Raw genomic sequence first — 17,229 nt, 5'->3', positions numbered from 1 at the left:
ATATAAATAAATGTGTTTCGTTTAAAAAAAAAAGTAATTCTGATTTTAAAACAAGACAACCGCCCTCTACTTTCTGCTCCTACTTTCTCATTCAGATATAATCGGCCCCTGAACAACACGGGTTTGAACTGTGCGGGTCCACTCACACACAAAATGTTCTCAACAAACACAGTACAGTATTCTTTCCCTTAGGATTTTCTTAGTAACATTTTCTTTTCTCCGCCTTACTTTATTGTAAGAATACAGTATATAATACGTACAATATATGAAGTATGTGTGAAGTGACTTTATGGTATCAGAAAGGTCAAGAGTAGACCACTAGTAGTTGAGTTTTGGGGAGTCAGAAGTTATATGTGATTTTTTGACTTTGTCGGGGCTCAACACCCCTAAACCCCACGTTGCTCAAGAGTCAACTGTATTGTCATCCATGCCTAGGGGTTCAACAACTTCCTCTAGTCTTTCAATGTTGACTTTTCAGTTGACATTCCAGTCACCAGCTGGACACCTACTTGAGAGGGTACTGACGTTAGCAAAAGGACACCTGACCGCCAAATTTTAGAACTGTACCCAAAGAATAATAAGCACTTCTTCACTGGGTCAGAATCTATCTTTTTATTTTTTTTAATGATTACTTATTTATTTTGAGAGATACAGAGAGTGAGAGAGAGTGCAAATGGGGGAGGGGTAGAAAGACAGAAAGAGAGAGAGAGGGAGAATCCCAAGCAGACAGAGAGCTGACAGCACAGAGTTCGACGTAGGGCTCGAACTCATGAACCATGAGATCATGACTTGAGGCGAAATCAAGAGTTGGATGCTTAACCGACTGAGCCACCCAGGCGCCTCAGGTCAAAAATCTATCTTATGTGGAAGCAAGAGAAGGGAATAGCGCCAACATCCAACATTTTAGGGGAGCCAAACATGGCAGGGCCTGCTGAACAAATTCTACGTGGTTATAACACCCAGGTCCCCCTGCTCACTTAATAACGCTTCTGCCTTCTCAATTAATATGTGTCACAATTCATGCGCCAATCCTCATGGACTGTACCTCTGCAACACTCAGATTGTCCATATTCCAGAAGCTGGACCACCTATCGTGTCACACGTGGAAATGTTCTGAAATGTTGAACTCCATCCAGTGAACCACTTTGTGAGCAGAAACTTACCTCTGAGCTCTCCCTACTCCTCTTCATCCACTACAGCTACTCATTATGCCCCTGCGTCCCCAACTCTTCATCACTCACTAAGGTTGGCAGAGAAGGTTTCCCAAGTCCCTGCCAGTCTGGCCTGGGACACGAATCCATGAATCACCAGTGCTGACCATCAGCTAACGACCTCCCCACACACTCATCATGCTCACACCTATTGTTCCAGCTTGTCTCTCTCGTAAGCGTGAGACCCCTGAGACCCAGCTGCCACACTGTGCCCCTTGAGCGCTTAGTAAATGTCCCTTCTGGATCCTCTTGTGTCCAGCCCCGACTTGAAATGTCCAGCGTTAGGAGACAATGGAGTTGTCTCCTAGTGACCAGAGGAATATATATTGCTTTATATTTCAGGGGGTCTCCAACTCAAAACTTCTAGGAAAAACAAAATATAGGGGTACCTGGGTGATTCAGGCAGTTGAGCGTCCAACTCTTGATTTTGGCTCAGGTCATGATCCCAGGGTTGTGGGATTGAGCCCTGTGTCAGGTTCTTAAGATTCTTTCTCTCTCTCTTTTACCCCCTCTACCCCTCTCCCCTGCTCATGCTCTCTCTCAAAAACTATATATACATAGCAGATACATAGCTATTTAGGGCAAAAGGAAGTAAAGAGGGAATAAAAAATGAAAAAGAAAAGACATGACAGTATTTAACAAAAGAGCTAGCTAGGAAATAATTAGGGTACAGTACTTGGAATCAGCACAACCTTCTACTGGTATCAGAACATTGCTAAGTCCTCAAGGCTTTGTTAAAAACACTGAAAAAAGAATTAGAGTTCTGTCACTGTACCTGCAACATCATCTAGGGAAGAAGGATTTATTCTATCTAATAGAATAAATATAATAAGGATACACGATTCATCAAGCTCTTCAATAAAAATATGTTTTAGAAATTACCCAGTTCCACTGAGTTGTGTTTCAAAAATCATGTGATTTTTTTCAATGGGGATGGATCTCAGCTAAATCAGAATCTTGCCTTGTCTTGGGGTGCCCAGGTGGCTCAATCAGTTAAGCGTCTGGCTCTTGATTTCTGCTCAGCTCGTGATCTCATGGTTCATGAGCCTGAGCCCTTGCATCAGGCTCTTAGCTGACAGCATGGAGCCTGCTTGGGATTCTCTCTGTTCCTCTCTCTCTCTCTCTCTGTCCCTCTGCCACTCAAATGCACATGCTCTCTCTCTCAAAATAAATACATAAATATTTAAAAATAAAAAAAGAATCTCTCCCTGTCTTACCACTCCACTGTGGACTTAGAAATTGCCACTCAGACTCGTACACACGGCTTAGTTTCATTATTATAAATCAATCTGCCAAGGCTTGCCATTCCCGAGAGAACTGAATTTCTGGACTTCTAACGAAGAGGGTTTGGGGCATGAAATTACCACCTTAAGGCTTCCAAGATGTATATCACAAACTGTTTAGCAGAAAATTCTCCCCGGAAAATTCTGATTCCACGTCTCTAATCCAGTATCTCATGGCTTCTAAGACTGGCCTAACTGAGTTATCTGTCTACACCCGCTAATACAATAAAAGCTAATAAACTGCTGTGAATCTCTGTGGTAATGAAACATAAAGCCCACATTGTAACAAATAATGGACCTGATTTTTAAAAAGGGAGTATTGTAATCTATTTCAAGATAACTCAAAAACCCTAGAAAAATCTGAGGTCAGTTAAAGGATATGCAAAACTTGAGACTACTGATCAGAGCCTTCCCCAATAACGTATTATTTTCCATATTGACGCAACTCCTTGGGTCGTGTGAGAGAATGAGAACATGGCTATTCTTAAACCTAGTAATTTTCTTTTATCGTCGCAACTTCAATCACGGATGTAAATGAAAATTTCTGCTCACTCTGCTCCTTTTCTGCTTGAATGAATTTTATAATGAAAACGTCTGTGCCCTTCCAACAGAGCACGAGCATCATTCAAATTTTACACGCCGGGCAAAGAGCGAATGCATTTTGTAGCTGCAGAATCATTTAAAGGTGCGCCCATACAAGCTACGGCACATTTACACCTGCCGTAGTTTAAAATTCTCTCAAGCAAAAGCAAAGGCACCAGAGGTAGGTGCATTCAGGCTTCAAACGTTCTCAGCCTAGTTCTCAGCCTAGTTCCTCCGAGCTCTGCACAGCCGGCCCCGCCCTCCCGTCCTGGCCCCTTGTCAACCAGAAAGCGGTGAAACTGTGCCAAAGCCATTTCCATGACCCAAATGGTCTTCCAGGTCAACAATCTAAAGTCACATGAAAACTTCATCTTCAGCTGACCTCTCCAGGGAGCAAATATTTTGAAGAGGAAGCATTTCAGGCATGCGGGAGCTCAGCCTTTAAATCAAACTAGATCTTTAAGTAGTTTTTCAAAGGAAGGCCCTGGAGCACACAGAAGGTGTTTGAAGAAGGCAAAGCTCTCATTTAGCCTTCACATTTATAAATGAGGAATCTGAGTATGATTAGGGCTGATAATGACACGGGGTGATTAATTTTAGGGTACCTCTCATTCCAAATATTACAGTTTCTGTCTTTCACTTAAAATTATAAACATGACTGAAATGTAGATTAGACGAAAGTTATACTTAGAGTCTCAGTTGTTTTAACCCGGAAATGTTGTGGTTTTAGAAAAAAGCTGAGGACAGACCTTTGACTTGGGGTAAGAACACTGGTTATCCGAACCTTCTAAGAAAAGTGTAAGTTGATTTGCCATTTCATGGGCAAGAGCACATTTTCTTTTTTTAAGTTTATTTATTTTGAGAGAGAGAGCAGGGAAAAGGCAGAGAAGAGAGGGGAGAGAGAGAATCCCAAGTGGGGTCTGTGGTAACATGTGGGGCTCGATCTCACAAACCATGAGATCATGGCCTGAACTGAAATCAAGGGTCGGACGCTTAACTGACTGAGCCACCCAGGTGCCCCAGAAGTAGACTTTCTTTTTTTTTTTTTTAACTTTTTTTTAACGTTTATTTATTTCTGAGACAGAGAGAGACAGAGCATGAACGGGGGAGGGGCAGAGAGAGAGGGAGACACAGAATCGGAAGCAGGCTCCAGGCTCTGAGCCATCAGCCCAGAGCCCGACGCGGGGCTCGAACTCACGGACCTCGAGATCGTGACCTGAGCTGAAGTCGTACGTTTAACCGACTGAGCCACCCAGGCGCCCCTAGAAGTAGACTTTCTAATAGTGCATAAGGCTAACAGGACACAGGATCTCCATTACCTAAGTTAAAAGCAACACATTTTATGGTTTAATGCAGTATTTATTCATGCCTGTCTCTCTCCCAGTCAAAAGAAACAAAAGGTCAGTCCCCTATCTTGGCCTGACACCCTTCCCACTCATGCTACCCATGACATGATAATTCTAGATGTTTCATTTTTTGGTTGATGTTCAAACCGTCTGGATAGCTGGCTATTTACCTAAATCCATACAAGAGGTGTATTTTAAGACCATATATAGGAGGCTCCCTTTTTGAAAAACAGAGGTACTGGCATGAGAAGCCAACAATCCCACTGAGTACAAAAGACATCCCTGATAACAGTTCTCACGTACAAGCGAACATTCGTTAACTGCGACAATAAATCCTTAGGTAACTTTACTCATCTGGGCAGCTGTTGAATTGCCATTCTTACATTAGGGCAGTTTTCCAAAAACGTTTTGCCTTCAGAAGAAATTAATTCTCTTCTTTCCAAGTTACACTTTTAGTACAAATGTAACATTTCCTCACAGTGGAAGATGCTAATTCCAACACTGAGATCACATCTATATATGTATGTATATATATATATATATATATATATATATATATATATATATAAAGCAAGAAATCTTATTTAAGTATCTAAAAATGCTTTTTGAAATTAAGAAAGAATTTTGCTTACCATGTTTAGCTTCATTTCTTTTTTTTTTTTTTTGAGGTTCAGCCTGTCATCCATTTCTTTATTTCTATAATTGTATCCTCATCTCTTTAAAAATATATGTGAAAAGTGAATATATAAGTACTCCCTAGGGATTTAAACTTGATTCATTTTATTCTTGCTACTAGTTGTCATTGACGGGCAGAAAACTCAAAACATGACAGCTTGCCCAGTGTGAGGTGTATTTCTGCATCAATATTAGAGTTTCTACATTAACCTCATTCAAATCCAATTAATTCTTCTGCGTGAAATCAAGGGTCCAGGAGACTTTTAATAGAAGCTGAAAACAATCCAACCCTTTGCCTCAAACAGATTTGTATCCCAAATGGTACAATAAACCAACAGGGAAAAATGGAATAGGCATAGCCCATGCTCCTGTGTTCTTTGTTTAATCCGAGAAGGCCACATTTACCATTTGTTGATTATAGTTACGGAAACTCACATAACCATGGATTAAGAGCTCGAGAATCATCAAGCCAGCCCTTTGGAAGCCACTGCACTGATTGGGGCTTCCTAGGAAGTTATGTGTATTGCGAGAAAATGAACCACCCGGGAGGACTCCTATGAAACACCGATATTGAGGATTTTCGAAGGGGGCTACAGAAAAACGAGCCAGAGAAGGAGAAGGAGAGTCTGCAGAGAGATAAACAGAAGCGGCAGCATAATAATGGTGCGGGGAGAAGGCACTGGGCCACAGAGTTAGAGACCACTGGGAGGTTAAAGAGGACAGAGAGGCGTCTGAAGGACCTGATGGGAAAGGCAGCAGAGAGCTCACTCCAGGGAGCTGAAGGGAGGGATGCCTGGAGCAGCTGCCTGCGGAGGGAGCCGGAGGTTAGGAAGATCAAACAGGAATGGCTGACCACCAGGTCAAGTCAAGAAGCACAGCTGGGAGTGAGCAGAGCTCAGAGACCGCTCACTGATCGGTGGAGGTTAAAGACGTGGGGTCAAGTGACTAATGTGAGGGCCCAGGGGTCTCTGGGGAATAGGGAAATACCAGGAGGTTAAAAGTTACTGACATATGAAGTGCAGTGAAGGGTCTACTGACCAAAGGTACTTAAAGTCAAAGATCATAGACAACACAGTTAAAATTTACTGAAGAAAATATGTGCATTGGTTCCCATGAATTTAGACTCAATCGGGAATTCTAAGAACTTAAATTGAGAACAAAAGTGGAAGAAGAGAAAAGAGCTCAAATTTTAAAGACAGTAACTTCTTGGCACATTGAACATGAGCCTCATGTATTAAATATGCTTTAGAGAATACAGAATATCATATCCCCTGATATGATAATTCTACGTTCTCAATAAAGCAAAAACAGAGAACCACATGACCCAATCATTAGAATCTAGCAATCCTGAACTGATAAAGACACCCCACAATAAAGAAGGGGGCCTTCTTCAGTGACGGCCACACCGTTAGGTTGTAAACACAAACAAGGTCACATGCCACATTCTTAGCAAAGTAGTTCATATCGAAGGGTAAGGTTTAGGGGAAATTTGAGCTGGGTGACACATTCTTGAAAATGCATGAACCTAATCAACAAACCAACAGGATGGCCCCAAATTTTAATGTCATACAAAGATATAAGTACTCCCCCTCGAGAGGTTTACATCTACACATCAAGCACCTACTAAACACCACATACATCCCATCATTTAATAAAAGCATTTAAATATGATAGGAATTAATGGTCAGCATTCATAAACATTACTCTCTTTTCTTGGAATTCTAAATAAAATAAAATTTTATTTATTTTGAGGGAGAGAGAGAGAAAGACAGCACGAGCAGGGGAGGGGCAGAGAGAGAGGGAGAGAGAGAGAATCTTCAGCAGGCTCCACACTGTCAGCAGAGAGACCAAAGTGGGGCTCAAACTCACAAACCATGAGATCATGACCCAAGCTGAAATCAAGAGTTGGATGTCCAACCGACTGAGCCACCCAGGCGCCCCTATGACCCTAACTCTTAAGGTACAACATGAAAATCCAAAAGAAGTTTCTAAACTCCATTACCATTATAAATGGTATTCAAAAGTGATTTTCTGCTAAAACGATCCTTTACCCTTTACTCTCAAGAAGCTTCTATCCTTTGCTCCAGGGCACTCTATCACCATCACCGTCTCCCTAACTCCTATTCTTAAACCAATCCTTCATCCTAATACTTAACCAAAAAAAAGTTCACATTAATCCGGTCATGAAGTGGATGCTTACTAGGACTGGAAATTTGTGGGTGGGTGGGGAGGAAACTTCCAGGGAAGAAGAGGCTGGTTTTGATCATCTTTGAGTCTGGTCCCTGAACAAACCCCTGTTGCTAAACTAGAGAGGATCAGTGTGTTTCCAGAGTAAAGACTATCACAAATACAAACCTCTGTAACATCTCACGTCGTTAATGCCCTAAATTCTATAAAATAGGCATAAAGGTAATTTTATCTACGTACAGTCATAAATTAGAGCCAAGGAGAAGCACACATCTTATGAGGTCGATATACACCCCACAACAAGCTCAGCTATCAAATCAGAGGTTAGTTTTTTCCACTTAAAAGTTAGACAGCTAGGGGCGCCTGGGTGGCTCAGTCAGTTAGTGTCCGACTTCAGCTTGGGTCATGATCTCACAGTTCGTGGGTTCCAGCCTGTGTCGGGCTCTGTGCTGACAGCTCAGAGCCTGGAGCCTGCTTCCATTCTGTGTCTCCCTCTCTCTCTGCGCCTCCCCTGCTTGTGCTCTGTCTCCCTCAAAAATAAACAAACATTTAAAACATTAAAAAAAAAGTTAGATAAATAAGGAGACCCCCCTTAAAAGTAATTTGACTTGCAACTTGTAATATTAGAAGGTATTTTCTAAACTAGAAAAACTGCCTGGAAGCCTTAAACTCCCCTTCTTCCTGCCAGACCTATTTGATAAATTTCTCCGTAGCACAAAGAGGTAATAAAAATCATTGACTGTCATCTCATTGAGTGGTCAGTTCTGCTACATGCCTCCCTCCTCCATTTCTGAATTCTGTGCTTACATAGCTGTTTTTCTTGATTTTTTCACTGTAGGTCTTCTCACTGTGAGGGTGAAATTGCACGCCTGAGCCCACCCTTTCTCTGCCCACCAGCCTCCTGGTATAGTTCTACCTGGAATCTGCATTATCGCTGTGCCAATACTTCTTAGACCTGGGCAACGACGTATCCTTTCTTTTCACGTTACAACTTTGTTATTCTTCACCTTTTGGGTTTTCTTCTTCTCAAGTTAATACATGCCCCATTTTAAAATTTGCTTTATTTTCTGTGCATCCTTCTGGACTGGATGTCTTCCAAATTCTCCAAAAGAACCCTAAAACCACTCTAAGCACAGGCACGTCCAGCAGGTAGCACATCTGTGCCATTTTTGTTTTTTTCCTGGAGACCTCCCCCTAGGGATCCTCCTGGTCCCCTCCAGTCTGGACTGACTGCTCTCCAACTGCCGCACAGATGTTGCCATGGGACTTCCCTTCGCCATCAGGTTTCAAGCTAAAGCCTGAGACTCACAGACAGGAAAAAAGAGAGGCAGGGTGGGGAGGAACGAAAGCAAAAAGACTCCAGGGATGTATATCACCAGTATGAACTAAAATTCACTGAGGGATGTGGAAAAGAGGGACAGTTTAATGAAGACATCCAGGTTAAGAGAATTTATCCCCAGGGGCACCTGGGTGGCTCAGTCGGTTAAGCGTCCAACTTCGGCTCAGGTCAAGATCTCACAGTTTGTGAGTTCGAGCCCCCCATCGGGCTCTGCACTGACCGCCCAGAGCCTGGAACCTGCTTGATTCCATGTCTCCTCCTCTTTCCGCCCCTCCCTCACTCACGCTCTCTCTCTCTCGCTCAAAAATTAAAAAAAAAAATTCTTTTTGAAGAGAATTTATCCCTAGATTCTACAGTAAAACAAATATTGAGAGTTTTCTGCATCAAGTGCTAAAACTGAAATATTTCACACAATCCTCTGATACTGAAATTGAAATACATCTTAACTCAAACTTTAGATTCACTGTCATCTTTATGTCATTTCGTACATTCGTGCTGCTTTTTGTGTGTAACTATTAAAACAGAGCATACTTTTTTCTTCAATGCTTTTTGGCCAACTCTTTCATTACGTACAAACATCAAATTGCATTTTAAAAGATGTATGGAAATACTGGAGAGAAATCATTTTCCTTACTTTTACTTCAGTATTCTTGATATCATTAAATCTTTCCTTTACAATAAATAGTTACACTTTCATGGGTACTGTTTAGAGATACTGCAAAAATAAGCTATAGGCCCAATGCACAGTATTAAAACTGAAACATTTTAGAGGTGCCTGGGTGGCTCAGTTGGTTAAGCATCCCACTGTTCTTTATGGCTCAGGCCACGATCTCACAGTTCGTGGGTCTGGGTCCCACGTCCGGCTCTGCACTGACAGCAAGGAGCCTGCTAAATAGTCCCTTTATTACTAACAAATAATAAAATTGCAGATTTTACACTTACTGTCAATTAAAAAATAGGAGGATCTTTCAACTCAGAATCAAAAATCGGTATTAAAAATTTCCTTTAGGGGCACCTGGGTAGCTCAGTCCGTTGAACGTCCGATTTCGGCTCTGGTCGTGATCTCGCAATATGTGAGTCTGAGCCCCGAGTTGGGCTCTGTGCTGACAGCTCAGAGCCTGGAGCCTGCCTCAGTTTCTGTGTCTCCCTCTCTCTCTCTCTGCTCACCCCCTGCTCACGCTCTGTCTCTATCTCTTAAAAATAAATACACATTAACAAAATTTATAAAGATTTCCTTCATATTTTCATAGAATTAAATAGCATATATTTTATTAAAGCAACTACAAGATTTGCAAGACATTCGGCCAAGAATCGGTTCCCAGAAAACCCACAAATGAATGCAAAGTATTTACCATGATGTTTATCAATGCACCCTTTATAATAGCCACCACTACAAAGCAAACAATTAAATGACCCAAAGTAAGGAATAAAACACATTGTAGTGTCCAGCATAATGTTAGTTTAAAAGCTGTGCTTTCCAAGATAATTTCATTTCATGCATGAAGTATTATAAAAATGCTAGGTGAAACAAAGGTCACAAAATAGGAAACAAGAATCACGTAACTGTTAGAGATGCCTGGGTGGCTGGCTCGGTCGGTTAAGCACCTGACTCTTGATGGTGGCTCAGGTCGTGATCTCACAGTTGTGAGACTGGGCCCCGCATCGGGGTCTGCACTGAGCAGGGCCTGCTTGGGATTCTTTCTCTCCCTCTCTCTCTGCCCTTCCCCCGTGTGCACGCACACTTTCTCTCTCTCTCTCTCTCTCTCTCTCTCTCTCTCTCTCTCTCTCTCTCTCTCTCAAAATAAGTAAATAAAGTTAAAAAAATACCTATAACTGCTAAAAACACTGAAAGCAAAATATAAGCAGAAAATACAGAGTGAAAGGAAGCTGTTATTCCTTGGTAGTGGCTGCATTTTTTAAACTTGGTATGATGACCAGGTATTACTTTTGTAATCAGAGAAGTTTGAGTACACGCTTATAATTCTAACACGTACTGCGAAGGACAATGCCCATTAACCTCACGCCATGTACGTTTCAATGCATTACTGAGAAGCATGGGAACAGTGCTATTTTAAATAAATAAACGGAGGTTTCTTTTCTATGCCTGTCATTAGGGACCTGCATGGATAAATTCTGTGTTTTAATAAAGCACTCACAACAGAGCACCCCCACAAGCCATAACAGGAGACTTTCAAAGATTGTTGTTTTTCTTTATGTAATTAATGTTAATGACTTCTGAATATTATCTTCAGTTAAAAAAAAAAGGCAAAATTAAGGATTTAACTAAGCAAATCATTCATGCTATCCTAGCTCTCATCCCAGACAAAACACAAGTTGTTAAAAGTCCCAGAAAGAAGCCATAATAGCAGATACAATAATTAAAACAAGAAGATGAAACTAAATTAGAATTGGAGCCAAAAAAGACTAATTTGTTTTTCAAAATTGGATTTATTTAAAAATTTTTTTTTAACGTTTATTTATTTTGAGACAGAGAGAGACAGAGCATGAACAGAGAGAGACAGAGCAGGGAGGGTCACAGAGAGAGGAAGACACAGAATCTGAAACAGGCTCCGGGCTCTGAGCTGTCAGCACAGAGCCTGATGCGGGGCTCGAGCTCATGGAGTGCAAGATCATGACCTGAGCCTAAGTCGGACGCTTAACCGACTGAGCCACCCAGGTGCCCCAAAGTTGGATTTATTTTTAAAGTATCAATCTTTTCTACTTTAGAAAGCAAGTCCATCTGGGGCCAATATAATTATGGCGAATGGGGAGCCGGCAGAGGGAGACAACCTACCCAGAAGGAAATCATTTGCATCGCTTCTCCTACTTAATGAAATGTCCTTTCCAACACGAAGGAATCTATAGGGAAAATGTAGTTTCTTCCCAGTCAACAATCCTCCCTGGAACAAATGTAGCTCCCATATACGAATTTGGGGAGAAAACAAGCACAAAACAAGATCAAGGACATTTCTGAGGAATTAGTAATGATGAATGCTGCCTGTACGTAGCTAAAGAATGGAGACATTTTCTTGTACTTTGGCAGTATGCTGTGTTTAAAACTAAAATATTTTCCCATAAGTTATTACTACTGTATAAAGCTCAAAAAGCACAACCAGCAGATATAACGATTATTCTGTGTGCTCTTTCAAGCTTGTTGACTTCTTTTCCTTTTAAAAAAAATTTTTTTTTAATGTTTATTTATTTTTGAGAGAGACAGACAGAGCATGAGCAGGGGAGGGGCAGAGAGGGAGGGAGACACAGAATCGGAAGCGGGCTCCAGGCTCTGAGCTGTCAGCACAGAGCCTGACGTGGGGCTCGAACCCATGAACTCTAAGAGGTCAGGTCATGACCTGAGCCAAAGCTGGACACTTAACCGAGTGAGGCACCCAAGTGCCCCTTGAGTTCTTTTTCAACTCTCACTACCCGTTGATGGATATGACATTTTATGTATGATTTCAGATGGTTTTCTGATAAAATTCACCTATTAGAGAAATTAACAGGAAAAAAAAAAACTTCAAAAAAATCAAAATCACCCGTAATCCCATTGGTTGTAGATAAACACTGCTAAGATTTCTTTTCCACTCATGTTTTCTTTTACATAGTTGCGAATCAGCCTGGGCATAGTGGTCCTGAAGTGTGACTAACTTGGAAGATTCAAAGGTCTCACGTGAAAGACCACATAAGAAAGAAGCCTGATAGCTCAGTGATATCAGACGGAACACTCAAGGAGCAGTGAGTGATCAGCCTTCCCTGATGAAGAGAAGTCCAGGGATTCTGGCCATTCTTTGTGATAGCATGATGCAGACAATTCTGAAAAACGCAGGATATTCGGGCCACCTGGGTGGTGTAGTTGGTTAAGCGTCCGACTCTCGATCTAGGCTCAGGTCATGATCTTACGTTTGAGTCCGAGCCAGGCATGGGGCGCTGTACTGACAGTGCAGTGGCTGCTTGGGATTCTTTCTCTCCTTCCCTCCGGCCCTCCCCAGCTTGTTCTCTGTCTCTCTGTCTCTCTCTGTCTCTGTCTCTCTCTCAAACTTCATCAATAAACTTAAAAATATACAAATAAATTAAATAAATTTTTAAAAACCTATTAAAATTAAAAAAAAACCGCCACAGGATATTCAAGAATTTCTATCCCTCTTGTGTGTAAAAGCCGGGCTCATCAAGCACCACTCTCACGGTGTGTACGTATATAACCCCACACACAATGTCCCCGGACCTCCTAAGCGGTTGTACTGACCGCAGAGGTCAGCGAACGCTGCAAGAACCGCCGGTTCAGAATCACACCGGATTACTGCGCTCGGGCATCTGGGCATCTGCGAGAGCCTAGAATCTACAATAAAAACGTTCTTCCGTGCCCAGCCCCATTCTTAAAATTAGGTGAAGTCTCGTGCAACCTTCCTGGATATTGTTCTGCTATATGATGGGACTCAAGAGTAGCTGTTGTTCAGCGTCAAACCCTAAAAACTACTCTGGTGCAGTATCTGTCAGAATATCCAACAACAAACTTTTCACACTATAGAGGATGAAGATAGTTGCAGACAATTCACACAAAAGTAGCCACCAAAAGACAACGTACGACTGTCTTAAAACTTTACTGGGGCACCTGGGTGGCTCAGTCAGCTGAGCATCCGACTTCAGCTCAGGTCATGATCTCACGGTTTGTGAGTTCGAGCCCCGCGTCGGGCTCTGTGCTGACAGCTCGGAGCCTGGAGCCTGCTTCCGATTCTGTGTCTCCCTCTCTCTCTGCCCCTCCCATGCTCACACTCTGTCTCTATCTCTCTCAAAAATAAATAAGTGTTTTTTAAAAAAAGACACACAAAAAAAAACAAACTTTATTAAAGCAGAAAATTCAAAATCAATGAAGCAAGTATCTTCAGTTTCTCATCTGACCTTATCTGAATGGTTTCCTGGTCATTACTGCTTGTATGTTTGGAGAGTCTTGAATATAAAATTAAATAGAATGACACTTAAGGTAGCAATTCTTTAATTTCTAAATTCCTTTGGGTTAAGCTATTAACCGGACTTTGCCCTCAGAGATCAGTAACTTGTCTTACGCAACCCGCTTTGCCTGTACTGGACAGAACCAAGTCCAGAGGAGCTCCGGTTTCAGCGGTAGATCTATTACACCATGAAGAGCAGTCGTTCAAGTAGAAAGGGGTTGAAGGCTTTGCAAAGAAAATACTCTCCTTGAGTAATGGTAATGATGTGCTTAATTCCGCATGAGATCATGATTAAAATGTTCATATGAGGGGCGCCTGGGTGGCCCAGTGGGTTAAGCATCCGACTTCAGCTCAGGTCATGATCTCATGGTTTGTGAGTTTGAGCCCCACTTTGGGCTCCGTGCTGACAGCTCAGAGCCTGGAGCCTGCTTCAGATTCTGTGCCTCCCTTTCGCTCTGCCCCTCCCCCATTCTCTCTCTCTCTCTCTCTCTCTCTCTCTCTCTAATAAATATTGACAGAAAGTTCAATAAAAATGTTCATATGATTAAGAGCGATCTTACATTCTGATTCTAGAAACACAATCAAAAGCAAAGGGTAAGATGAGAAAGCCAGCTCACCCTCAAGGGACATCACCCACTCGCTCCAAGGAAGGAAAGTGTCAACCGCAACCTAATATACTCTCTCCAACTAGACAAAGAGTGCAAGAGAGTGCCGAGCAAGTACGCCCAAGACAAATACAGGATTTGAGGAAAAACAACCCAGTATGATACCGATCCTGCATCCAATAGAAGGGTCAGGAAGGGTGCATGCTAGATGTAACTGGCATTTCTCTCTCAAGCTTTGTTTTGGATTTCAATATGCTTAATGTTTGAGCCCGTTGTACTTTGTTTTCTAGGTAGCACCTTTCTGAGAATTACCTTCAGTAAAATCATTTCTTGTCTAAAGGATGTTTGCATATAGCCATAGAGTTTGCAGAGTACTTATATTAATGCTAAACACTAATTACTTGTTCAAGCAGCAAGTAATTTACAACAATGTTGCCTATTCCTACCACAAAGTGGAAAACGTTATCGAGGAAATATTTACTCTGTACCAGAGTCAGGATTGTTTCTTTTATGAACACAACGTGTGTTGTGACTTTAAAAAAAAGTTATTTATTGCCTGCAATTCACAACTTTTCCTCAATGATCTGATTTTGTAAATCAGGTGGTTATTAGCTCCAGCACAATTTTCTGTTAATACTGTAAGGAACACTGGAGTGTGAACTGAAAGGTCATGGGCTTTGGTCCTAATTCTGCCACAAACACCTGTGTGAGGTACAGCGAGACATCCCCCCCTCGTGACTCGCAATACTTGTGCCTGAGAAATGAGACCACTTAGGATGAGCCTTCCTACATGGGGTATAACATGTTTTCTCACAAGAAAAACATCCTGACAGTTCATCACAGCATTATCATAAAATCTTTTGACTTCACATTTAGATCTGAAGACATTTCATACATCGTTTCTTCCTTTTGACAGTATTTTGTTCCCTTGGGAGTTTCAATTCCCTCTTGCCAAGGGGAGGAGCACAGAGTGGGGGTAAGGAGAGGGAAGACAATCAGTTTGGGGCCACAGGAAGTTTGGGGTCAAAGGAAATTTGCCACAGCTAAGCGGCACCATGGTGGCAAACTATAATCTTACGGTCAATTCCACCGTTTAGTCAATTCTCACACTTCTGAATAGTTAAGAAGTGGGGAGATCGCAAGCAAAATGATACATGTTCACTTTGGAAACAGGTGCAGTGGCAAGTGACCTAGCAGGTGTCATCAGCAATGATGCTCATCCAAAGACCTGAGACCTGGTTCCTGGTGAGCTTCTATTCTCATCGAAATATATCTGAAACATTTCACAGAATGGGTGAGAACCAAAAGAAAACAAATCATTAACAAGATCTGGCCCCCCTAAGTAACTGGTTCATGATCTACTTCTTAACTTACACTGAATTAAATGGTCTCTTGACATAATAACTAAATTGGTTTGAAATACACAGTTCCCGGAGACAGCTGACCTCTATATTTAAACATTACTTATTTTCATCTTATTAAATTTTCAGTTCTTAACCAGTCAGACAGAAAAGGGCTAGAGCCCTTGTAAAGTATCTAAGAATAAAGAATAAGGAGGAACAGGGGAAGTCTTGACTCATCAAATGTTTAAGAATCTGGTTCTCCACGCTCTGTCCATCAATTCTATCGTGAGCAGTAAATCCACCAAATGGAAACTTCATTCCAATGGCCAGTGTTTTCTATGAATGTCTCAAATTATGCACAAGCATGAACAGTAATCAGCACGTATGCTCTCATGACATTCATGTTTGATGAAGTATTAAACAGATCTCCAGAATCTTCGGCACTTATCCTAAGTTTGCTGTTGGGACTTTGTGAAAAAAAGAGCCCTTTTAGTCTTTACAAGAAGTCGCTAGAATGTATATCAGTATTCGTCCAAGGTCTCCCTGCATAGACCTCTATGTCCTTGTTTATGACCATGCATAAACCACCATGTTAACCACCAGACCAAAGACTGCGGATTTCCACATTGCCTGGTTATATAAAAATATCAACTAGGAAGAGACTAATAACCAAGTCAGATTAAATATGGAGTGTGACAGTGTTTCCAGAGGGAAAAAAGTCAGACATCACATGAAACAGCTCAGTTTTTCAAATAGAAGGGGGAAGTAAAATTTGAGGTTTGTGCGAGAAGCACCCAGTTAAACCTTAGTGGTCTCACTGGGTCCTCCAGTTTGATAGAAGCAGAAAAAAAGAGTTCGCCGACTCTACTGCCCCAACTACAGCCAGGAGGAATAATCAAGTTGTCTCAGGGAAAGAGGTTTTTAAGAAATGAGCAGAATGGAGGAGCTTCGCGTATCATTTTCTCTTCTATGGAGTCAGGAGACAAAACACACACGGCCCCAATTCTCCAAGTCTAGACAGTTAGCGTGCATGAGAATCACCTATGGGATTTGGTAAAATGAAAATTCCTGGGCCCCGCCCCCAGGTCTTTTCATTCAGCAGTTACGGAATCGGTCCAAGAATCTGTCATTTGAATAAACATATTAGGTAAATTCATTCTGAGGCAGGGAGTTCGGAAATATTGCTCCTGTGTTGACACCTTAATAGTCTAAAATACAGTCCAATATAGAGTGGCAGAAAGAAACTGCGCATTAGATTTAATTAAAACATCCTTCTTGGGCGCCTGGGTGGCTCAGTTGGTTAAGTGTCCGGCTTCGGCTCAGGTCATGATCTCCTGGTTTGTGGGTTCGAGACCCACATTGAGCTCTGTGCTGACAGCTGAGAACCCAGAGCCCGCTTTGGAGTCTATGCCTCCCTCTCTGTCCCTGCCCCTCCCCAAATTGAGCGCGCACGCGTGTGCACTCTCTCTCTCTAAAATAGACATTAAACAAACAAACAACATCCTTCTTTTTCACCCCCAAAGTCCAAAACAATCCGCGTCAGTTACGCGACTGGCCAGCTCACCTAAGCAGCGGTAGGGAATCACAATGCGGGCGTGGGTCTTGCATTGCTTGTGGCCCCTCTTGCACCAGTTCTGGATGGTCACTGGTTGGTTGGCTTCCACCACGTTGGTGATCTGCAGTTCAGGGTAGACCTGGGGGAGCACACAAGAAGG

The 17,229-nt window shown here is 42.1% G+C and overlaps 1 protein-coding gene across 7 annotated transcripts in view; it reads right to left on the bottom strand.

Moving 5' to 3' along the window:
* Positions 1-17,229, bottom strand: part of APP (amyloid beta precursor protein) — a 277,992-nt gene that overhangs the window by 174,450 nt on the left and 86,313 nt on the right. For all 7 annotated transcript variants that reach the window (XM_023238836.2, XM_023238837.2, XM_023238838.2 and 4 more), the window contains exon 3: positions 17,079-17,208. In XM_023238836.2, the coding sequence (XP_023094604.1) occupies positions 17,079-17,208 (130 nt within the window). The remainder of the gene's footprint in view (positions 1-17,078; positions 17,209-17,229) is intronic.

The sequence above is a fragment of the Felis catus genome, chromosome C2, assembly GCF_018350175.1.
Source record: "Felis catus isolate Fca126 chromosome C2, F.catus_Fca126_mat1.0, whole genome shotgun sequence".
NCBI lineage: Eukaryota > Metazoa > Chordata > Mammalia > Carnivora > Felidae > Felis > Felis catus.
This window is presented reverse-complemented; position numbering and strand designations above follow the sequence as displayed.